At 43.9% G+C, this 25,959-nt stretch overlaps 1 protein-coding gene across 1 annotated transcript; it reads right to left on the minus strand.

Annotated features, from left to right (window-relative positions):
• Positions 1 to 14,718: 14,718 nt before the first annotated feature.
• Positions 14,719 to 25,402, minus strand: nr2f5 (nuclear receptor subfamily 2, group F, member 5). Its single transcript, XM_077012580.1, has 4 exons — positions 24,352 to 25,402; positions 18,614 to 18,894; positions 17,843 to 18,089; positions 14,719 to 16,162 (listed from the first exon to the last, which is right to left on the minus strand). The coding sequence occupies exons 1-4, from the start codon at positions 24,716 to 24,718 to the stop codon at positions 15,846 to 15,848; spliced, it is 1,212 nt and encodes a 403-aa protein (XP_076868695.1). The 5' UTR covers positions 24,719 to 25,402; the 3' UTR covers positions 14,719 to 15,845.
• Between the last annotated feature and the right edge of the window lie 557 nt (positions 25,403 to 25,959).

The raw sequence follows: 25,959 nt of genomic DNA on the forward strand, positions 1-25,959 counted from the left end.
GTTGAGACCGAAAGCAGGAATTCCAAGCCTATTGTTTACTCTGCAGTCATATATTTACTCTTTGTTTTTGTATGGTACTTCAAATGTGCTTGAGAAATACAAAAAAAAACACACAGCCCTAAGTGCTCATTCTGACTGAATAACATCTAATCTCTCCATCTCCTCTTGATCAATGGGTTTCTATTTGGGTGGCCCGTCCTCTGTTGTGTAATTAGAGATGCGTTAGTTTAAAGACCCCTGAAGACTTCTCAATCTCTTCATACTCCAGACTCTCAAGCATTTGTTAGGATTTTAGCTTTAGAATTTGGATTTATTAATTTCTAAAGTTATTTTATTTTAGTGTACTGTATATGGTTTTAAAAAATCAGAATGGACAATCTTAAATGACAATCCTCCACAAGCTCCTTGCTCAGATGAGATGAGTCACCCAAGTTAAGAATTGTCACCTGAGGTCTTGTCTCAAATAGAGCAGGACATCTGGCTGGGCTTTGAAGATCATCCATGAAACAGGAAGCTTCTTTAATCCATCCAGCTGCAAACAAAAGCGGATTTACCCTAGCTGAGCCTGCTTCCACAAACCAGTGACTGACCACTGAATCTGGTCACAGTGTCTCATCTACTGTGAGAACATGCATGGCCCTGTTCAGCTGAGCCATGATTCATGTTATGTAGTCATATGGAATATCATTCGATATGTGAGGCCACATGGGTTGTAAAGCAGAGATATGGTTTGTTGAAGAACAGAGGAAGGTGGAAGAAGGTCACTGAAGTACACGGAGGTGTGGTTAAACACTGGCCTTGAAAACATTCTGTGTGGCCTGTCTTGTCACATGGCTGCAGCATTACCATAGAGGGCTGACAGGTCGAATGAACGTGGCATCCTCAATCAGCCAACTGGAAAGCTTAGAGTTCAGGGGTCATGGAAAAGCTGCCTCATTGGTTGACTGCTTATACAAATCAAATAAAACACATGTCCTCCCTTTCAGCTAAACTAGCCTATTTATAAATCAGGGGAAAATGAATATCTAAAATTGTATGTCATTGTATATGTATTGTATAGAAGAACCTTCTTAAGTACCACTGAGTTTGTAAGTACAAAAGTACCTCAAGATGATATAATTACATTCCTAACCCATTAATCTGTAATTCCTAACCCATTAATCTATCATTCCTAATCTATCATTCCTAAAAAGGTTTAGCATACAAGTTTTAATTGGAACCATTAGGGATGGGTCCTGTTTTTGGATCTATGGCTGCTGCTTTGGCACCTCCTGTATAAACTATATCATTATATTCACTTTTTGATTTCTTGGCCCTGACCTTGTCTTAGCAGTGTGTATTTAGAAAGAAATGATTTGTTGTGTAATAAATTTGGCAGCTCCACTGAAGTATATTTAAACTAGGGGTTACTCTTTAGGTCAAATATGGCAGCAAATAAATTGTAAAGGATAAGCATGGGGTCAGGAACTAAAAGAAATGGATACAATACATATTAGGTATTATTATATATTTTGGACCCATCATATAGCCAGTCTTGAACACGTTTGCACACATAATCTAATTATGTATAACTCTCTTAAGGCTACCTAGATTCCTGAAGAACTGGTGAAAGTTCATTCAGAGAAAAGTGAGTTTTTGAACATGAAAAAAAATAATCAAATACTGGATTCCACATGAAAATGTTCTGTATAGTGCCATATATATTTGTGCTCCACACAATGTACTTATGTTCTAATATGATAAATTTGCTAAACATTAATTTATCAAACTGAATCGACATATCTGGTTAACTATATTCAATAGGCACACACCGCAGCAATTTTCATCAACGGTACGGCCTTACTGTTTGGTTATTTTGTGTCTGATGTGGAGTACCTGTAATTGGTGTTAAACCACACAATCAATAATCAGTTACTTTACAGTAAATTACTAGATATGCTGACAAAACTATTTTGTTCAAACATGCAAACAGTGTTATTCATTAGGATAATGTAAATCTCAATAAAATCAATCATTGTTCTTTTAAATCTGGTGTGACTGCAATTTTCAGGTTTTGCATGTGTTGCACTTGACGCCGAAGACCTCTCCCTGTTCAACTGCAGTACATTATGATGAGTTCAGCAGATCACTGCTCTGAACAGCTTCAGTGTACCTTTATACCAGGAATTGGTGGCAGGCACAAACAGATTTATGTATATATCATAGTAATACATGGATATTGTTAGCTCTACTCACACGGCTTGTTTTATGTGTTTTTGATTATTTATTGTTTGCCACATACCAGTGTAAATCTTAACATATTGCAGATTAATCCAGGATTGTAAAGGAACAACTAGCCTTTCTCAAGCCAACTTTTGTGTTGTCTTACACACCAGCATACTCAGGGAAGAACCCTACGCTTGTGATTATGCTAGATAGATATGCAAATAGTCAGCAGTACATACCATGGGGAGAGGAAGTATTAATACATCCAACACACCAGTTTCACAATCTGGGTCAGGATTAGGTCCTATACTGGATTTATTCATCTGCCTGATTTAGTGATTCATCAACTTGATTTAGTGATTCATCTACATGATTCAGCTAGACAGTGGTCAGTATGATGGAGGATGATGTGTTGTAAGTGTGCTAAAAGTAATGTACTTTGTCCTTTGACTTAGTCAAGTGGAGAGAGAGAGAGAGGATAGACAGGTGTAAACTTCCCACCCTGCGACCTGAAATTGTTGTCTATGAACCTTTCTTATTAATTTATGACTATTACAAGTGTCAATTACAGATGCCAAATAACATCTTATTTGAATTTGTGTGTAAAAATACAAAGCTAATCTCCAAAATGCATCTCAAAAGCATTTTAGAGGGAGTCATATCAATACAGATGTAATTACCCTCATTTCTGTGCTTTGTTTACAAGTTTCAGTCTCTTGTATTCTTGTGGTCTAAGTAATTGAACTCCAGGTATTGGAAAATTCACCAGGTTTTGTAAAATACAACTCCACTTGATTTTGGTCATAAAGCCATCTTTTTAAGATCGGAACAAAATGCACATAGGTGCTCTTCAAGTGTCAAGTGTGAGTGATGGAATCTAAAACAAAATGCAGAAAATCACTCTGAATGACTTTTAAATCATTAATTTGCATTTTATTGCAGCAAATAAGTATTTGATACCTTACCAAACAGTACGAATTCTGGCACTCACAGACCTGTTAGTTGCTCTTTAAGAGGCCCTCCTGTTCTCCACTCTTTACCTGTATTACCTGCACCTGTTTGAACTAAATAGAATAAAAAGACACCTGTCCACACTTACACACAAACAAACTCCAACCTCACCACAATGGCCAAGACCAGAGAGCTGTGCAAGGACATCAGGGACAAAATTATAGCCCTGCACAAGGCCGGAATGGGCTACAGGAAGATAGGCAAACAGGTTAATGAGAAGACAACAACTGTAAGCACAATAATCAGAAAATGGAAGAAGACAAAAATAACAGCCACCTCCCTCTGTCTGGAGCTCCCTGCAAGATCTCACCTCGTGGGGTTGCACTGATAGTGAGTAAGGTAAGGAAAGAACCCAAAACTACTCAACAGGACCTGGTCAATGACTTGCAGCAAGCTGGAACCACTGTTTCCTAAAAAACTATAGAAAATAGAGCTTTATGGTCTAAACTCCACTCGCTGTGTTTGGAGGAAAAAGAAGGAAGAGTACAAACCCAAGAACACCATCCCTACAGTGAAACACGAAGGTGGAAGCATCATGGTTTGGGGATGCTTTTCTGCAAAGGGGACAGGGTGACTGCACTGCATTGAGGGGAGGATGGATGGAGCCATGTATTGTAAAATATTGGCCAACAACCTTCTTCCCTCAGTAAGAGCACTGAAGATGGGTCACAGTTGGGTCTATCAACATGACAATGACCCGAAGCACACCGCCAACTAAGGAGTGGCTACATAAGAAGCATCTCCAGGTCCTGGAGAGGTCCTAGCCAGTCTCCAGATCTGAACCTGATCAAAAATCTCTGGAGACACCTGAAACTCTGTGTTGCCCAGTGACAGCCTAGAAACCTCAAGGATCTGGAGAAGATCTGTATGGAGGAGTGGGCCAAAATCCCTGCTGCAGTGTGTGCAAACCTTGTAAAGAACTACAGGAAACATCTTACTTCTGTAATCGCAAACAAAGGTTTCTAAGTTTCGTTTTTCTGATGTATCAAATACTTATTTCCTGCAATAAAATGCAAATTAATTATTTAAGTCATTCAGTGTGATTTTCTGGACTTTGTTTTTAGATTCCATCACTCACACTTGAAGAGCACCTATGATAAAAATTAGATTTCTACATGCATTGCAAGTGTGAAAACCAGCAAAATCGGCAGCGTATCAAATACTCGTTCTCCTCAGTGTGTGTATGTGTATGTGTATATGTATGTGTGTGTGTGTGTGTGTGTGTATATGTATGTATGTGAGGTGTATATATATATATATATACACCTCACCACTGCAAATATAGAAGGTGAGGTGCCCAAACAGAGCAATAGGAGGATAAGGGGTCATGTGGCCCACACACTTGTCCAGACTGAATCATTATGGGAGGATTGCAGAGAATACAGAATCACCAGAACACAGACCAGATGTCTGCAGCTCTCCCTTAATAGGGTTTAATCACTAATCAGATGTCCTGATGAAAGCCTTCTTTCAGTTGGCAGTCACCAGAATTTTGCTTTAATTTCCCCAAAAGCAGGGATAAAAAGGAATCTTTCTGCCTTGATTTCCTCATATTTCCTGACAGAGGCTTTGCTTTTAAAACAGACGGTAATAAGAATATAACCAAAATGTTCCTCACACGTTTCAGATGCCGACAGCAGACACGTGTTAGTCAAAACGGGAAATACTTTTTGCACTAGATGAATGGATTAAGTGGATGATGGATGCTGGGAATAGTGCATAATAGATTAATTAGTTACTCCTATTGTGTTGGACTTTATTTAATTGGCACTATGCCTCAGCATGTACATGGAGTGTTTCATTTCTGTTTTATACTTAACTAAGACGGAACCATGTGTCTGTCCACAAAATCTAAAGTAAATAACACTTGCTACAGATGTGCACTGAAATCTTTTTGATCTATTCAACATATGAAGACATGATGGTAATGACTAGGTAGAGCAGCAGTCTATGGCACACAGAGACGGAGAAGCCTACCAAGCTGAAGTTTATGATCCATTATTTACACTTTATTCTGGGCTATTCCCTCGCCCTTGGCCATGAAGTGGCCCGCGGGTCATTCCAGCTGAACCCGAGCCACCGGAAGCCCTTCATCTCTCCGCTAGGCAACTAACGGGCCGGATTTGCTGGAGAGAGAAACCGCCAGGGCAGCTTCCATTCGTCGCACGTTTCCTCCTGCTCCTGCTTCCATTAGCTGGCTGGGGCAGGACACTCAGCCCAGTAGGGGAAGACCCCCGGACCCGTGCTTGATTAATCCTCCCATCTGCAAGATGAATATTAGCCGTCGAGCCGTCCGCATCGATTTGGGCTGAGGTTAAAAGCCTTGTGGACCTCGTCTGGAGTGCGGGTTGCCTGGCAACAGCCCACCCCCCTCTCCCTCAAGTGTTCGCACCATGCCCCGGCCTACCCTAGACGGCAAAGCCTGGGTCTTGATTTCTTTGCCCAGCTGTGATGAAGTGCTGCCCCTTACCATGTCACCCCGACCTTAACCCTGCACCCCGCTGCTGCCTGGTCACTTAACCTTGAACCCAATTACAAGATAAGGTTACTTAGAGGTGACCCTTGCTTTGCTTTACTCAGCTAATAGGATGAGCAAGAAAAGAGCCAGTGCAGCTGATACGCTTCTAGCTAAATCACATGGGCTGGCAAAGGTCGGAGCCAGACCGTAAAGAACAGCCTTGATGTGTCATGCAAAAAGAAACTCAGCAATACGCATGGCGATGGCTGGGCAAACAGTCGAGTCTACAGGTACATCTCTGCTGCACATCAGTTAATCTTACTGGGAATTTCAATGAATTACCCACATTACACCACCACAGAGTCAGCTGAGGGCTGACTTGAGTCATTTTATGAATGACACGTCAGTGCTATGATCAGGTTTGTCTTAATGTTTACATGAGTTTACTACTCATGTAAACATTTCTCTTGCAAATTAAAAAATAATAATTTATTAATATGTATTTCAAATAATGAGATGTATGTCTTCTGTTTTTTTAAACCATGTGTATTTGTGTCTGTAGTTTGGTATGAACCACATGTTCATAACGACAGCAGCATAGTTCAAAACCTTCATTAGTTCACTTGCTTCACATTTTCTTTGAAAAGATACTTGAAAGTCAAAAAGCAGCTCAGAATAACTTAAATTCTGTTCTGTTCTTAAACATTCCTCAATGTTTCTCCAAGCAAATCTTCAGGTATAAAGCATTCATTTGATGTTTGTGCCATGGTGTGCTTCATACAGTTCACAAGTTTAAACAGATTATATTTTTACAGTGAATATCTTCCAGTTTTCTAACGAGGCATTGGCAACAAATATTAAAACTATTAAACTATTAAGAATTAAATTGAATATCACTGTTTTTGTGAATGATTATCATTAACAATGACAACACAATCATCCTCATCATATTTTTGCAGTAGTTGTTGCAGTAGTCAAAGTGAGAAAGGCAGACAAATCCATGTGGTATTTCTGCAGCTATTTGATTATGAGAAGCAGAAAAGCTACAACCCATCCAACTGGCTGCCAGAAACAGGAAACTGAATTGTTTATTGTGGATAACTCCCTCTGTAGCGCAAAGCAGAGATACATGAAGATTTTGTAATAAGCGCTGCAGGGACTTTGGGGATTTATTTATTTTTGGATGTTTCATATCATCATAGACTGAAGTGCTTAACCAGATTGGCTCTTTGTTTTTAGGTTAGGTCTTGAAATATTGTGTGTGAAATGGTGTGTTTGAGAAGGATCAATGAGATACACAAATGCTTAACGATGTATATTTTAAATTACCTCTCTGTTTATTTTTTTTATCAAATCTAAGATGGAACAACAAAATTAAACATTCTTCATGTGTTCCCTGAAAAGAATGGTGCATTTTTACACAACCACACACATGATTTTTGTTTCTCTGAATATTAAAGGAAGTCCTGTTTAAAGGGAAGTCCTGTTTAAAGGTAAGGCCTGTTAAAGGGAAGGAATGTTTCAAGGGAAGGCCTGTTTTTGGACTTTCAGTATTTCTGCTCCTTCTGACTTGAATGAGGGCACTATTAACAAAACAATTGGCCCACAATTCAGACTGTATACTTAAAAACATGCCAGCGCTACTTGTTAACACATCGCTCTGCAGCCTAATTGCTGAGATTAAGTGATAGAGAGAGAAACAGAGAGAGAGGAGACGAGAGAGAAAGAGAGAGAGGGAAGAGGAGAGCTAGTAGCAGCGTAGGCCGCTGACCGGCAGTTGAACCTCCCTCTGAACTGAGGATGAACCCTCAACTTGAGAAACATTCGGTCACAGATCTCCCTGGGAGCTAGAAGCAGGGGCGGCCGGTCCAGGGACTGACACTCAGGCACGTAACACACACTTCTTCACACTGCACTCTTGCATACACACACAAGCTCACAGACATTCTCATTCTCACACATGCACAAAAACAAAAGACACATATGCACACACACAAAAGCAGTCATCTGCAGGCATAAAGGTCGACCCTGTGTGCACACACACTTTCACATACACGTACACATGTGCTCAAGTGCATGCCAACATGCACGCACAAAAGCACACGTTATTTTTTTTTTACTACCACACACCCACACACATACAACACTTCACTAATCACATGTACACAACAGCCTTTAATCCCAAACACTCCAACACGCCCAGTGGGGCGACGTGTGAAGTGGAGCACAGGGGTCATGGACAGGTCACTGTCGAACATATCATCCCCATCCCTGTTTGGCATTAAGCCCAAAATGTCAGCGGGGAGGAGAGGGGTCTGATGGCCAACGGCAGGTCTCGCCCGCTCCGAGATGGTAGCAGCATGTAACCACTTGTGAAGGCAGTGATGATGCCACCTGAAGTAAAGCCAATCTGAGTCCCGGCATGAGAAAGAAGGCCGACAGATCTTGTAAAAGCCGTCACGGGGCTCGTGTTCTTGCAGCAGATCCCTCTCCCACACACACGCGCGTACAGAAATGAGGCTTGTCCCTCACCCCTTAAATATGAGTATGTGTAATGTATAGAGCGTCAAGATGTAATGAAGCGATAATCTGTGCTAAGTGAAGATGGTGGTGCTTTAGCACTGTGAAGGGGTCTGCAGTCTTCTACTGGACAGTCTTCTACTGGACAGTCTTCTACTGGAGTCTCACAGAATGCAGGTCTACACTGTGCTGGGTGCAGGGCTCGCCTGGTACTACAGTCTAAACACAGAAACAATAGCACTACAGAACCACAGTCCAAAAACTTTTTTTTAAGTCATACTAAAACATACTGAGTGCTTAATAAGTATTTAACCATATAGTAGGATTCATTTGCATAAGTATAATCTAATAATCTAATCTGTTTGTCAGGACCAATGTACTATGAACACCTTTACTGACAGTACTCTTATGAGGACTGTTGAATAGGTCATACACTGCATGCTTCTCAGATTTAGGACAGGTAGATCTTGGGACCCTGGGGATTATTTTTTAAAGTCAGTGTGTCTTACTTTAAGACATTCGGATGATGAATATGTGAGTTTGTTCGATTTAACATCCACTTCATTGGCTCTGGGGAAAATAGGACAAGGGAGATTTCAGTGAGACAGAACAAGAACAGATTAGCCTGCCTGCAGTATCTGACAATATTTTATTTGCTACTTAGTATAACTACTTAAACATTTTGCGAGCTTTATGAACGTGATAAAATCATGTCTGTGATTTACTGCATAGTCGTAAACATCTATTTTATTAAATAGCGTAGATGTTTACGACTTAGGGCTGGGTGGGTGGGGCTTCTGGCAGGATGACATGCGATGACAATGTGCAGCTGGAGAAGACTTCAGAGTGAAAAACAAAACCCTGTGTGGCTTGTTTGCATTGGATTCTGCTTGTTATCTCAGCGCACGGCCAAGTAAGGTTCATATGTACTGTTTTTTCTTAATTTAGAAGACAGCAGTGCACGGATCCCTCTTTCACAGTTCAGCTGCCACCACATCGGCGTGAAAAGCCAGGGGCCTTTCTCTGGACATTTTTGGACAGAGTGTTCCCACGTCCACATATCTGCCAAAGCAAACAGAGCAGGAGTTATGTGGGACAGCACGGGCCATGGTGTGCTCTGTTGTCCTGGCTGGGTCATCCTGCCCCCTTCCAGTACCTCCAGAGCGGAGCCCTCGGTGTGGAGCTGGCCGGCCTCGCTGGGAGAGTCCAAGCGTCACGCTCAGGGTCCTGGGAGAACGCAGGTGGCCTACTGAAAGCCCATCATGGAACACTTGCTTTTTTGAGGGTGGCCAAACTCAAACTACGTGGACACTGTCATAATCAAGGATGTCACCCTTACCTCATGGTTTCTAGGTGCGCAGGATCTTGGGGGCCTAATATGAAGATTTTGACATGTGTTATAATATCTGACTGACCCCCCCTTTGATTTCTATGGCCCAGTTTTTAATGTTGACATGCTCATCATTGCTTTTCCCTTTGAGTTTTGTTCACCTATTTTCAGTTTTATATTCTCAACAGACAAAATGCAATTTTTTACTTCAGTTTACAACCTTTGAATTGAAATAGTTTTAGAAAAAACAACAGAATCTAAGTGAGTCTGTTTATTCTGGAACATGGAATCTGCGTGACCCTGTAGATTTAGCTCCACGTAGAGGTTAGTCGTATAGAGGTTTAATCACGGAGGCAGGAACCTGTGTCAGTTACTTTGAAAGCAGCCGTCGGATCTGTGGACAACGAGCCTTAAATCATTATGTTCTCACGTGCCTGGGCAGCTGGGAACCGAGGCTTCCTGAACGCGGCAAAGGCAAGTGACGCACCAACTGGGCTCAGCGTGGCCATGAAAACAGAACAGGTGTGGGTGGGGGCAGCTTAACCTCCCCGTGGGACGGGGCTCTGCCGGGAATGGCAGCTGGACAGGTGGAGGAGACGTCAAACACCGCCGCATGCCTCAGATTCAGGTTTCAGCCCTCAGAGGCTGGGGAAGGAGCAGTGGAAACACTTTGAGACGGAGAAAATGATTTATACAGAGACGAAAAAGATTGTTAATCGCACCCGCCTTTTCCGCCTTTTGTTGCTTCCTTATGTCACTGGCTGGATGCCTCTTAGACGTTTATTTTTCCCCAGGAGAGATATTCAGATGAGCAATTGGCTTATTTGTTCAGTGTGATGGGAGAGGCAGAAGCAGATGCAGTCAGTATAGCAGCTGTATGTGTAGTGGGGTTTGTTATACAGTCAGTATAGCACCTGTATGTGTAGTGTACAGTCAGTAGACCTATAGCAGCTGTATGTGTAGTGGGGTTTGTTATACAGTCAGTATAGCACCTGTATGTGTAGTGTACAGTCAGTAGACCTATAGCAGCTGTATGTGTAGTGGGGTTTGTTATACAGTCAGTATAGCACCTGTATGTGTAGTGTACAGTCAGTAGACCTATAGCAGCTGTATGTGTAGTGGGGTTTGTTATACAGTCAGTATAGCACCTGTATGTGTAGTGTACAGTCAGTAGACCTATAGCAGCTGTATGTGTAGTGGGGTTTGTTATACAGTCAGTATAGCACCTGTATGTGTAGTGTACAGTCAGTAGACCTATAGCAGCTGTATGTGTAGTGGGATTTGTTATACAGTCAATATACCACCTGTGTGTGTAGTGGGGTTTGTTATACAGTCAGTATAGCAGCTGTATGTGTAGTGGGGTTTGTTATACATTGTATGTGTAGTGGGGTTTGTCATAAAGTCAGTGTAGCAGCTGTATGTGTACTGAGGTTTGTCATACAGTCAGTATTGACATTTGTTTTGTTCCAGTGCGCAGCTGTCACTTAGTTTGAAGTTGGTATACTGCACTGACATACACACTCACTCGCTCAATCACACATTTACAGAAACACCCCCCCCCCCCCCCCCCCCCCACAAAAATAAATCCACTGAGCATCATTCAGCAACAACACCCTTGTGCCAGTTAACATGGTGGTGACCTCACACGTCTGGGTCAGTGCATTCAGCCAGTGAACCAACGAGAAAACCGCACTCAGAATATGAGTTTCCAATTACCCTTCAGTAAGTGGACCCCGAGCCCTAGGTGAGAAGCCACTTCTGGGCCTTGGGTTATGGATGACAACGGCAAAGAAAGGTCTTGGAAAACAAATACAATTGTCAAGTTAAGTGGCTCAGATTTACTATTGCTCTTCCAGCCTATGGCCTCTTATTTGTGTTTGTGTGTAAGCCCCTTTGAGTGGCAAGTGTTCAGACTTTCAAAAAAGGATTTCTTTGTGAATAGATTTGAATAAATATTGCAAATGAATATAAATATTTCTTTGACTTCATGATATGCTCTATAGCTTTAAAGAACTCAACTTGGAGACCCAATTGTGATTACACAGCAAACTTTACATAAACAAAACAACAATCACATCTAAATAATGCAATAATTTAAGGTATTTGAACTAGTTCCCTATATTTACATACTTGATGGCTTTATAAACAGCATTTACAGGACACAAAACTACCAACCAAAATGTTGCTTTAAAAGACTTTTAAAAGCTTTAGCCTCAGGACCTGGGGAGTCATTTCAGGATCTGGAAATCTTTGTGGAATCTTTGTGGAATCTCTACAGATGTTAAATTGGTCTTACTGCACCTATTGAGTATAATGCATAAAAGAATATATATAGTGTTACACACGGCAAACCCACGATCAAATGGACAATAAAACACTTATGAAATATGCTGGAATATGGTATTCACAGTACATAGACTGAGACTGTGTATATACATATACATATATATTGATATATGTAATATTGATATATCAATATTACATATAGCTCAGCTACTCTCTGTCCTATACTGTGTGAAGTCACTATTCTTCTGTCTTCCTCCATGTACCACTGATATCCCTCCAGGTCATGTAAGCATGCATGACTTAGTGGGTCAAATGGAGCCTTAGGACATAACAGCCTATACACACACACACACACACACACACACACACACACACACACACACACACACACACAGAGAGAGAGAGAGAGAGAGAGAGAGAGGGAGAGAGAGTGTGTGTGTGAGTGTGTGTGTGTGTGTGTGTGTGTGTGTGTGTGTGTGTGTGTGTGTGTTGCAGGAGTACACAAAGTGGAAACAGACGTGTCTAAAAATACACCATCTGAAATATTTAACTTACTGACCCAGAAACTTGCACAGCGTAATCACACTGGAGCTCTAGCACATGAAGCAGCAGTGGAAGGCCATGATATGATTAGTGCTGGAGAAAGAAAGCTGTAATGAAATAGGAAGGGCGGCCATTTTGGGCAATCACACACAACATCCACGACAAAGTCAAGCATGTACCATCAATCAGTTTGTCCTATGGAATCGGAAAAACTAATAAAATGCAGATGACTATGCAAACATATTGCACATGTACATATTTCATGCATATTGTTATATAATATTTACAAAGCTAGCTCAGTACAAACTGAATTATTTGATGTATTGAGATTTTTGTGACAATTTAAAAATTCAAATAACAATAAACTGTTTGACAGATTCCTTTTTCATGAATGCTTGTTCAACTTGGATAAATAATCCACATTTGACTGCTGTTATGGGAAGTATGCATGGGAGTAGTGAAGCTTTATTTTTAGTGAGTATTGGCCCTAAAACAAATGCCCTCTTAACAATTACCCTCTGAGATCCAGGAGGTGGCAGGGATGAAACACAATGCCATAAATATTGATGCTCTGGTGCATTTTTTAAAACTGTTTTTTAAAGTAACTTTCTACCATGTTAATATTGATGTATCCCATATCGGAGTCAGTCTCCTCTTTAAGGGTTTATAGGAGGAAACACAGGGGCACACAGTTTTATTCAAACCCAATAGAAGTTTTCACTCAGGACAATAAGAATTTCTCTCTCTCTTTCTCTTTCTCTCTCTCCAGTTTTTATGCGGCACTCGGGAGGAAAGCCGGCGAGGTGAAGGAGAGAGGCCGGTCCTCAACACCAGCAGGGCGCTTATGCTGTTATCGGCCCGTCTCGACCGAGTGTCCCGGAATGCAGTGGCTTTTGGTTAGGAGACGAGAGCCAGGGGTTTTTCCACCAGCAGCGTGGATGGTGTGCAGCAGACTGGGAAGCTACTGCATGTGCTGCTGACATGATGGATGCTAACTTGGGCCAAACTGCTCTGTGCCGTGAACAGGGACATCAAAAAAGCCGCCGGCAGCCTGAATTTTGCACGCTCAGGACCACGTATGCCACAAAAAGGCAAAGGAAACATAGTTTTAAAAGATCCAGATTGTTTGGCTTTCAACAGCAGCGAAGCGAATCGATCTTGCACTCTGTTAATTTTTCTTTGGCTTCATACGTTATCTCCACAGGTTCACATAGCATCTCTTCAGAAGTCAGATAAAAATAGCATCCATCCATCCATCCAACCATCCATCCATCCGTCCGTTTATCCATCCATCCATCCATCCATCCATCCATCCTCAGGACTAAAGTGAGCACCCAGCAGAGAAAAATTCTGCCTAGCCCAGCTGGCTTTTTGACAGCCAGCCAGAGAAGTGGGACCCCTTATGGACAAACAGTGACCTCAATTCACTTTACCTATCGATTGGGACATGGCGGGCTGGTCAATCCCCCAGAGACAGGGACGACATGCCCTTGTGACTAGCATTCACATTTAAAAGCAGTAGCTGTGTCACTTCATTCATCTATTTAATATACAGAAGAGATCCCTATCGTAGCTTTGCCCTCCACGGCTACGATTCACTTAGGTCCAGCCACATTTCTGGCTAAAATGAAATCGTGTCACACCAGATTGAGGCTTTGGGGTTAGATGCACATGGCAGTGGCAGACACAGCAGGCCTGGGACAATTAATGTCAACTGTGAATGATCTATCGGCAAGGGCCGGGATAGGCCATTCCATCCATCCATCTTGCTCTGGCCCCTATAACAATTTGGATGCACCTCAGTGAGTATTATAAAATACATGTATTAAGTTATAGCTTCTCATTAATACTACTGGTAAACAAGAGATCTGGTGTTTATATTGCTAGGTTATAAGGTTGCTGGGTTATAAGGTTAGATGTCAATATGCAGCACTGACCCACAAACGTGATCTCATGCAACACACCCACCCATCCGTCGCTATAGGCAATATGACACATGTGTTCTGCGCAAGGAGCTAACATTACTGGCCAGTGCACTATAGGTCACAGTGTCAGGCTGGGACCGACGGCTTTGGAATGAAGGCATAAGTCATCCTCATAAGAGCTGTCTCTCTGCCACATGGTGGAAGGGAGCTATCTTATCTCCGTCTCCCATGGGGGGCTTGTGGATAAATGGCATACGCTTCCCCAGTGGGGGGGTTATGTGTTAACAATAAATATATCCTAATACAAGTTAGAAAGAATGTAGTATATAATCCCATATTATATCCCAATATTATATGAAGAAATTTTATTTTATGTGCTGAAAGTACTGTGCTGTTTGATTTACATTTTGTATAAAACAAAAAAAAATCACAATTTTGTGAATGACAGCTTTTATTTCAACAATTCACTTTTTTCAAACCTAAAATGCAGAAAGAAAAGTTATAGAAATATTCTGTGAAGTAATACAACAGTTGATGCTTTCAGAGGCTCCTATGGCTTCGCAAATGTCGCCTTTGAAAGCTGTAGTGCCATGTTCAAACCGTGACAACTGGACTTTGACATATTTTGACATACTCTGACAATTCAAATAACAGAAAACTTGAAGATATCTATTGCTACAGCAAGGCGTCCCATCCTCAAAAGAAATGACTATATGTTTTCACTGAGATTCTAACTCATACTGATAGAATGTTCAGTCCTTGATAAACGGAATGAGATTTTGAAAACTGGCAGTGAGCACTGTGAACAGACCCTGTCTGCCGAGGGTCTACAGTGCCTCTGTGTAGTGTTCTGAATTTTTGGTGGTAGCTGGGACGATAACAGAGAGGATGGTGCCTGGCGGGTTTCAAATAGCAAGTGCCTTTTTCACATCTCAAGACTCCCTTCAGAGACTTAAAATGCGAGCAAAGTCAATATTGAGATGAGCCAAAACCGGGTCGTGTCACCAGCACTGGCTCCCTGTGGTTCGTATGGCAATGGCTTTAGCATGTTCAGGTACTCACTGGCCTCTCTGGTTCTCTGGGGCTAGACGGTTAGCCTCTGTCTAACCTCTCAGATTTAGCTGCTTCAGTTGAGCTGCAGGCACACTGTTCTCAGAGCTCTCCACTCACATATGGACAAAGTCTTGAGTTTGTCTTTAAAACTAGCTGCAGACTGCCAAGCCACCCCGCAAAATAATCTTTTCTCAAAAATCCTGGTAAAATAAAAGAAAAATACACATTTTGGTATCAGCTTTAACGGCTTCTGGTTTGTGTGAATAATCGGGAATGTACTCAGCCCTTTTCAGTCAAGCAGTGTGTAAGTCCTCAGAGATCCAAGATCCAAAATCTTGTCGAGGCTCTCGAAAACCAGCCTGCAAACGGGGAGTTCCGTTTCCTACCACGGCACAGACGGCTGGTGCATCATAATAGCGAGTGGTGCTGATGGGTACTGGAGATGGGGTGCGCGTGGCCAATCGGCTGCGACCCCACCAAGGAGGGCGTGGCTTCGGTTAGCCATGGCTGAAGCTCAGGGCCCGTTCTCGTTGTAGTGGAGGGAGATAGGCCGGTCCCTCTGCATGGGAAGGTAGGGCCAGTTGTAGCTGGAGCCAGAGAGTAGCATGTCTCTCAGCAGGGTCTCGATGGGCGTCTTGCCCACCAAGCGCACAAAGAAGAGCTGCTCGATGACGGGCGAGGACACGATGCGCAGGGACGGCAGGCGGAGCAGCAGGCGGCCGAAGCGGTTGGGCTGGTTGGGGTACTGGTTACGCACATACTCCTCCAGGGCACACTGGGATTTCTCCTGGATGCTCTCCACGTGCGCCACGTCCGAGAGGCCCATGGCGTCTGGAACAGACGTGGAGAGATGGGGAAGGAAACATTAGAGAAGCTGCCAACAGTGGCATGGGTGTTCCTCCAGAACATAAGGGCTTCATTACAATACAATGTAGCCCTGTAAACACTCAAGCTCACTGAGTTTGGAGAAGCCCATGGCTAAACTCCGGCTTCTCGCTTCAAAGAGAAACGCACACATTTGACACCAGCAGAACTCCTTCCAGGATGAGAGCCATTTGGTGTTTCTGAACACATAAGGACAGTACATTTCTTACAAAAGCTTGAGAATGAAAAATTGTTTTAAGATTTCAACCCATGACCCTCTTCCTCAGTTCCTATGACTATTTATGCCTTTGTAGCCCAGACACACAAAAGTGGCCCCGCTGGGTTTCTGCTTTAGAGGAAAGAGATTGATTGCTTCATATTTCAGAAGAAGCCTCCTCACCCACCCCTGGACTGGTTGGATGGATGCAAATGCACGTGTGTCAGCCTGATGTTTATGCACGCAACGACATCCTTCATTATCGTACGCAGTATTTTGTATGTTGTGTGTGTGTGTGAAGGGGAATAGTCAATGCACTGGCCGCGGATGATAATGTCAGTACAGTAATAAGACTCGTGTGCCTCTGTGCAGCTTCTGTTATGGCCGCAGGCATGCTGTCTCTCTCTCTCTCTCTCTCTCCCTCTCTCTCTCTCTCTCTCTCCTGCTCTGTCGCTTTCTGTCTCTCTTGCTGTCTGTCTTTGTCTACTAGTGAGAACATGCATGGAGCCCCCACCACTCCACACCCAGGGACCGTTGATGCTGGACGCCTGCAGGGCGATGGAGGGGCAGCAGGGTCAGGGCTGCTCTCCCCTGGGCTGGGGAGGTGGGGAGGTGGGGAGGTGGGGGGGGGGGGGTGTGCTGGTCTGGCTGGGACTGAGGCTCTGGGTGAGACCTGTGGATCGCACTACAGAGGTTATGTAGGTCAGGCCTGGGTTCGGGCGAATCCCCTTCTCTGTAGCTCAGCATGCATAATTCAGGCACGCTGGTGGGAGGGTTGGTGGGGAGAGTGGGGCGGAGCCTGCCTGGATGGTTTCAATAATAGATGGAAGCGTGAAGAAACGAGGGATGAAGGAAAGCAAAAGAGCGGATTCAGCAGACGCTTGGAAGAGTGCGATTCCGAGCTCGGCGCGTTTCTGTGATTGGGAGCTGGGAGTCAGGGGGGAGAGAGACAACTGGAGAAAGATTTTTAAAAGGTTTGCACAGAAACTCTCTGATGTTATGTGTGAGGTGGCTCTCAGTGGCCTGCCTCTGTCTGTTGATATATCACTCTGCACACTCAGCCAATATTAACTGGGTTTTGTGCATAAAAGAGTACAGAACATTGCAGCACATAGTGCATGGATAGTGTTTCAAGCAACTTCATATGTTCTCTAGGCCTGGAGGGCTTGAATGTCACAGATGAGGCCTCTTACACAGCTTTAGAACTCTAGACCCAGCACTGAAGAAGGCTTATGACTTAGGGGAACATAAATAATTAAGACCGTCTTTGTAGTTGATAGTGGCTGGTGGGTCCACAGATTTGTGGAGAACAATGAATAATGAGGACTGACCACCTTTAAGGACACGAGGAGTGTGGACCTGGCGACGTGGCTCCATGGTGCTGAGGTCGGCGAGAAGATGCTGGTGCTACAGGCCGTGGTGCCTCTTACCTGAGGTGAAGAGAACGATGGACTTGAGGCAGGAGTACTCAGCCGTGTCCACCTGCAGCGCCTTCAGCTTCTCCACCTGCTCCTGGAACACGCGGATGTGGTCCATGAAGGCCACCACGCGCTCGGCCGACATGGGCGAGGCGTGCAGGCCAGCGGCGGCCAGCAGGGGCGCGACGTGCAGCGGCATGGAGCACTGGGCCGCGTTCAGCACAAATAGCTCACTCCACGACATGCGCAACAGCGCCACCTACGGGTCAGACATCAGAGTGGTGAGCAGGACGTCAGCGAAGATGCGGCATCCGAAGGGTCATCAGCTTTGAGGGACAAACCGCATCTGTTGTAGTGCTATGACTGTAGGTTTTGTGCTGTTTTGCGTCACTGCCAGTGAAAGACCGCCATGCAAAGTCTGAAGCCACACATCTACACTGATTCTGTCTGATGTGTTTTTACTGGATGAACTGCTGAACTGGTGAAAACAATTGCACAGAATTCTGTGCATAAGAAAGTGCATTTGCACAGAATGCATTATCACATCTATCTAAATGTAGTAATTATTTGTATTATTTTTGCAATGACATTTAACATTTCTTGCGATACATTTGAAAGGATTTGAGATTGCCTGGGAGAGTGGTTTGAAAGCTTCAACAGAAGCAACACTCTTGACTCGCACTGAAAGATGTATGTTCGTGTAGTTGTCTAGCTATGCGTACTGATTGGTCACCGACGACACGGGTGCCACTGGGCAACCCCGGAGAGACTTGTCGGCTCTACCTGGTCCATGAGCTGCAGGTCGGGGAAGAAGGGGATGTTCTTGGCCCACTCCACGGCGCTGAAGAGCAGACGTGCCGCCAGCTCACAGATGTTCTCGATGCCCATGAGGTTGTTGGACTGCATGCACTGGGCTCCGTAGCGGGACGTGGGGTACGGCTCGGCACGCAGCAGCAGCGAGATGAAGCCCGACAGGTACGGCTGGCCGCCATACGCCTCGCTGCCGTTGGTCAGGTACTGGCCCGGGCTGGACTGAGAGCTGGACATGCGTCCCCTCTGCACGGCTGGGGAGACAGGAGGAGGAAAAGAGGAAGGATAAGACGTATGACTGGAGTGGTGCTTAGGACTGACTTGAAGGGACTATTTCTTTCCAAAAGCCTTAGGTGCCTATGTTTGTGGACTATCTGTGGAGCCAGTCGGGGCAGTTAAGCTCTCCTCTGCCCTCTGTCACCGAGCAAAGCTCACTATGGCAGAAGTGGTTTTCACACCTCTCCCTGACAAATTGCACAGCGGGAGGCCAAGGGCCAAATACGGGCCATTTCGGCTGCGATGCCACTCAAAGTCCATTTGGAAAACACCTGTTCAGCTACCCTGCTGTCCGAACAATAACTCCATCTACTGTTACATACAACAAACATGGGTGGGGGTGGGATGGGGGCAGGGGGGGTGTGCAAAATGTTTTAAGGCCCAGTGTATCTTAGAATAGATCAACTGTGCCACTTGAGGAACGTTGGCTGTGGCATTGGTCATAACCTTATTCTTAAAGTGGAGATTATTCATCATCATTCTGACTTGCAGATGCGGTGTGGTTTCTCCGCGCCTGGATAAACCTTAGATGATGTGCACACCTAGTGACAGCGATGGCTTACAGGACATATGGTACTGATAATGTTCAGCATGGAAAACATCTTCAACAACAGTAAATAAACAAGCAAAGACCTTTGTAATAGCGAACACCGGAAATGTCTGAAATTTCAGTTTTCTCACTAACGTAAGACGTGTTCTTTGAAGCTGCGTGCTTCAGCAGGGCAAAAACAAACACCACAGACAGGAAAGCCATTAAATATGAGATGGGGGGAGGTGTGTGAGGAGGATCACAGGCTGGCCGCACGGAACAAAAGGACTTAGAAAGGGGGAGCAAGGGAGGGATCGTACTCAGCAATACCAAGAACCTAGCCAGCTGCCACAGTTGTCTCAGAGTGTCCGGCCGGAGCCGGGGTGAGACACTGGTGCAACTTACGTGACCAAAGTTAGAAGAAGTGGCACCTGGTAACCTCCCCCTATTCCCACCCCCCTTCCCCCATTTCCCAGCGAGAGTGGGCTCAACCCCCCACCCCCCCACCCCTCCACTCCTGCTGCGGGGAAGTCCTTCTCCTGGGGTGAATGGAGCGGGCATCAAAGACAGTTTCAGGCAGCATGAAATGTGCCCGCATGCCGCGATGCCCTGGTGCTGGTGCGGCTGTGGGCGTTTGTCCTGAACTTAGCATGCTGTTCAGGTCACTCAAGACTCTCATGCTAACACATAAAGGGAGGTTTTACAACATAACAAGACCCACTGAAGTGTTTATTTTACTGATAGCCATTTTGTCCTTTCCAAGTGACCTGAAGCCCAAGACATTCCTGTAAGTGTAATGTCATTACTGCAAATTCCCCGAAACCAGGCACCCGTCAAAGAAGAGTGAGTTATTCAGTGTATATACGAACAGCTAAATGAATTTTATTCTAATGTAGATTTCATTTTGGATGTATAATGATGTACACATGTTGGAGACATTGAAAAACCTCCCTATTCCTTTTAAATACATTTTGTGTGGTATGTGTCTGTGTGAGCTAAGAGCACCAGTTACTGAACAGGATTATCCGATGTGGCTTTGAGGATCCCATGCCCTGCATATTTTTTATATTAGACCCGAGAAATAACAAGAATGTGCAGTTCTTTGGGTCTCCATGACAACCAGCACTAAGAAACGTTGTGTCAAAAGGTCAGACAAGGGTAAATGGTGGACAAACAGGTTTTTGACACTTTAAAGCCATTATTATCTTTGCTACACACAACAGAAAAGAGGCTGCAGGAGATTTGAGTGTAGTGACTCCTAAGTCTCCATAGTCCCATTTTACTGACAGCCACACAGGCCGCTTATGAAGTACTGGTGAATTATTAAGAGAATATGCTAAACCTGAAGGTGTGATGGTGGGAGTTCTCAGAGAAGTCTTCTGCTGTAGGTTAAGCATCTCAGCAGGAAGATCAACACTGCTCTCTCTCTCCCCCTCTCTCACCCTCTCTCTCTCTCACTCTCTCTCACACACATTTCTATGGTCCAAACTAGCACATTTCATAACAGTTCAACACTAAGCTCAGGAGAGATCAGGAGAAACACTACTGAACGACCATATTCATTAGAGTCAAAGTACCTCAGAATCTGCAATGTGCACTTTAACCTTGATGGAATGTTCAATGGAATAATGTACCTCACCCATACATACTAGAATTGCCACTAATGAGAGAAATTACTGCTCAAAATTCATTGTTAACTGTTGTTAGCATTTCTGAGTGTCATAACTATGGCATAGGTCATCTTTAAAAGCATGACCTTTTGCCTTCCTTGCTAGCCAAGTGTCCTCAAACAAATTTACCTTCCGGCCTGAAGCTCACATTATAGGACTTGACAGAAAATACAATCAAAGAATCTGCCACCATGTCAGCCCCAAATGGGAAGGCATCACGTTTGTTTGTGGACCAGTGGGGTAGGGTTAGCTGACTGTACGGGTAGAGATGTGATATTTACCCAAGCCCTGCAGAGAACTGTCACATTTGGACTTTGCCTTAAACCTGTCTATTATTAATGTTTATTTTCCTTTGACCTATATTTTACCCTGTGTGTGTGTGTGTTACGGGTCATGGGATGATGCCCCAGGGTGAACGTGCACACTGAGGTCCCAGCAGGCAGTGCATGTGCACCGTTATCCACTTTGGCTCTTACGCTCAGGGCGTTGCTCACCCGGGGAGAGCTGAACATTTTTCTCCTTCCCTCCTGTACAGCACATCTCAGGAGCCAAAAAGCAATGTGTACCACTTGGCATGAACCAAGTCGACGGACATGAGAGTCTTTGCATGTGTGTGAGAGAGGGAAAGAGAGTGTAATTCACTACGGGTGAATGGTGAATACGCGAATGTCGGTCTTCTTTTTCTGTCTATATTTGGCCTTTTTTCCCCACCTGACACAGGTCATGCATGTAGAACATTCCAGAAAGCCACACGCTCGCAGAGCCCGTGGGGCTGCTGTCAGCCGGTGGCACTCGCCCTCTCTCCGTCACGGGAGGCCTGCTGTCAGCCTGGAATGTCAGTCATGTCGAGAGCAGCCCAAGGTGCGAAAACAGGTAGAGCAGTCAGCAGGGAGGAGGACAGAGTCATGACCTGGTGACGTACCGAAAGAAGAAACAAAGCCGCAGTAGCCCGGGCCCTTGACCCGACCCGCTTCAACAAAACACACACTCAGCCCGAGCCTGTGGTCATGTTCGGTTGCACAAAGAGACCTGATGGTCAAAATACAGGCAAAAGAAAATGGCAGAAAATGGTGTTTTCTGACAGAGTTTGAGCTGGGGGTTTGTTACGCGGCATGACGGAGGGCACACCATGATTCACCCTCATTCATCGGCAAACACATGTGATGCATCAGTAGGAGTAATGAGTGGGATTTCTGAACACTTCGAATCACAAAGAGCTCACTGAATTCGCCCTCTTCAGAAAAAAAAAACTACACAATAGTTCAACCACACTCTTCAGAGAGTCTCTGAGACAAGAGCTCCTTTTTCAGGGCCATTAATACATGTCTGTTTATCAGTGTCAACACCTACAACATTTTTCACATCTATTCAATTAAGAAGTAATACCACTGCATTGGTGACTTGATTACATCCCAGTGGACATAAAACAAAGTCGGTGTGAGCTCTGATTTGCTTCTATGATTGTGGTTATACCTAACCACAGGGTGTGGTGAGCACATTTTGGCTTGGTATAAATATTCCAAATAATCTATCATCATTTTGACATAAAGGCTTTTTGAGCACAGGACTAAATTACATCACTTGTGTTTTTAGATTATATATGCACCAAGCCTTTGAATGTGACTGTAATATTGTAAAATGGTTGTGTAAATTCTTCAGAACGTTTAGCCAGGAGTACAAATGATTTCCTGGTGGGTCCTATAAAAAATTTTCTGTTGTTTAATAATCTTATTTGCTCTAATTATAATGATTGTCTGTATACTTCCAGGACACAATGAAAACGTTACGCCTACCAGAAGGCCATAGACAGACTGAGTAATGGAGTGTGCATATTTTTAACACATCAGAATCAAGGACCATGCCTTTATTAAAATCAAATTCATTTGTTTTCATACAGTATACAGAATAGAGTACAGTACAGAGAGTATAGCGGTTCTGATGCACACATACACACGTATTTGCACACATGCACACGTATTTGCAGTGGATGGTTTTGTTGGAGCACGAGACGCAATGCAATGTGCTTTCCTGTCTGTTACCTGTCAGGCGACCACGCTGCATAATTGAGAGCAAATATAACTTATGTATGAACTCGAAGATATATAACGAGAAGGTGCGGTATATGTGTGCACAGGCGGTGCACACGTCTGGCAGTAACTCCATTTAAGTGATCTCACAATGTTAAAGGATTAGGTGTGAATGACAAATCACATTCTTTCCATTTGCTTGTGACTAACGCCAATCACGCAAGGATAAATTAGCTGCCGTAGTGTTACATGTGCCGACTCACACTTATGTACCGTACACGAAGAAGTCTTTAAAAAAAACTAAGACCATTTGAAGTTAAAATGTAAGCAAAAGGTGGTCTTCTTTGCGTTTTGTCACTTTAGCATACGGCTTGTACAGGCTTTATAAAATATTTCCCATATTTGCTTTAATAAATCTCAGAAGTGGTGTGGGAAACGATCTCATTTTCATTTAGACACTAATGCAAATAATGCAAATACTATATATTTCCATAGACGAAATTCTTAATCAAGAAACTAAAATTTTAACCTACTTCGAACCATCAAAGTTATACGTTACATTTACATTCCATCAAATGATACCATTGTTTTACGCACAAATGTATTGGCTGCTACAGATGTATGGTGTAGGCCTACACCTATTTACCAACCACAAGATAGCCCATTACACCTATTTACCAGTCACTAGACACCCATTACCAAAGAGCACAGCTCTGATTGCATAGCGGCCTATCACACAGAAAACAAGGACGCACATGTTTCTTCAGTTCACCACTCCAGTGTCAGGACAAATAAACCAAGACACAAACCTCTTTCCTCCTGCTCAAAACAGATGTTGAGTAAGATCCTGGGAGCTCCGTGAGATCTCCATATGTAACCAAAGTGGACCACGTAGTGTCACGTCTGCTGGTACACACGCTTGTATCCACAGTACTCGGCCAGAACGATTAGGAACTACTTGATTAAAATAAAAAAAAACGTTGTGTGCTGAATTCTCGCCACCAAGATGTCCCTTTTATATCAGCCAGCTCATCCTAAACTAAGCACGATGCAATAAATGGACTAGGACTCTGGTTGCAAATGGAGTATCGCGAGGCAATCACCATAATTAATGAGAAAACAAAAGGGATAATCGGCCAAGGAAAATACGAGAATGCACATGCGACAAATATCTTGTACTAACAGTGCAAATATAATGTACAGACTCACCCTCTCGCCTCATTCCGACTTTTAGACACTTTTTAAGCCGACAGTACTGACACTGGTTCCGATGGTGCTGGTCGATTGGACAGTCGCGATTGCCCCGGCAGGTGTAAGTCAGGTTGCGTCGCACGGAGCGCTTGAAGAAGCTCTTGCAGCCCTCACAAGTGAACTGGCCGTAGTGTTTGCCGCTGGACTTGTCTCCACACACCATGCAGTCCACGTTGGGAATTTTGTCCCCGGAAAGTGCGTCGTTCCCTGGGGTGGAACCAGAAGGTGTTCCCGGGGTCCCTCCGGGCTCCTGGCCGCAAATCTGGAGCTGGGACCCAGGATCAGCCGAAATGTTCTCTTGCCACTGGTTTACTACCATTGCCATGCTATCCCGCAACACTGTGGTTGAACACCAGACACAGAGGGACTCCTTCAAGCGGGGAGGAGATCACAATCCGATCTGACGTCCTGGGAAAGCAAGGCGAGTCTGCGGTGAGCCTTCTCCCAGAAAAGAACGTGAATTTTATTGAGTGTTACTACCGACTGCAATCTATGAAGCCCTAGATGTCTAATTATTCGACTTACAGAGTTTATAACGAAAAGGTAACGATGGCATGATCACGAAGTGTTGAAGTTTTCATGCTCCGCGCGGAAATCCCCAAGGTGCTTCGCTTAAGAGTTTCAGTATGTATACAGTCAATAGCGCTCAAGAAACCCACAGCAAACATCTATCCAGAGACCAAATGAAGTCAATTACATTCAGCAATACCAGATTCGGTATGTCTTTTGAAAGGTGGACATATAAAAATTCCGGCTGAAACACAGGCTATGTAACAGTTTCAATATAAACCGCAGCTCTCCTTTTAAACAGCAGAATAAGCGCTGCGAAACGCAGGTAATTCAATTCACATGTGCGCTCCGTCTAGCCAACAGAAGGTAACACACGTCGTGAAGCACACGAAAGTTTGAAAAAGATGATCCATTAAATCACAATATGGCAAAATTTGAATTCTTCGTTAACGAGCAAAAATCTTTGCCACAGCACCGTAGTTCATCCGCCAGCTGTCAGTCCCACGTCTCGCAGTCGTAGTTCAGAATTTGGTGAAAGTGACACTAAACAGCGGTGGTGGGTGAAGCTCCACCCACCACGGTCCATATAAGGAGTTACCCACCATATTTGGACATAACGCCTTCTCCTGGTGCGCGGTTGAGATAAAAGCAGAGCGCCTATTGGTTAGTGGGAGTGGATCAAACACGCAGTTGTCCAATTAGATGGTGGTGGCTTTACTAGCGCCGTTAATGCGATTTAATTGTGAGTAAGAGCTATCTCAAGATTATTTGCTGAATTGGTTCAGTTGTAGTGATACTGATATGTACGTATTATGAAATATACCACTGACAGTAACACTTTCATAGGCTGCGTAATTTTAGAGATGTTATAGGCAAAACATTGCTGGAGAAAAAATAATCTTGAAAATACATAAAATTATATTCATCAAAGTGGTATGACCACCTTCACAGCAAAATAAACACACAAAACAAATGAAGTTGTTTTCTATTTGTTTCATAAACTGAGTAGACTTTTCTCATTTTTGCAACACTCATCCTTTGCAGTTCAGATTCAGT

Source organism: Brachyhypopomus gauderio, chromosome 7, assembly GCF_052324685.1.
Source record: "Brachyhypopomus gauderio isolate BG-103 chromosome 7, BGAUD_0.2, whole genome shotgun sequence".
NCBI classification, from domain to species: Eukaryota; Metazoa; Chordata; class Actinopteri; order Gymnotiformes; family Hypopomidae; genus Brachyhypopomus; species Brachyhypopomus gauderio.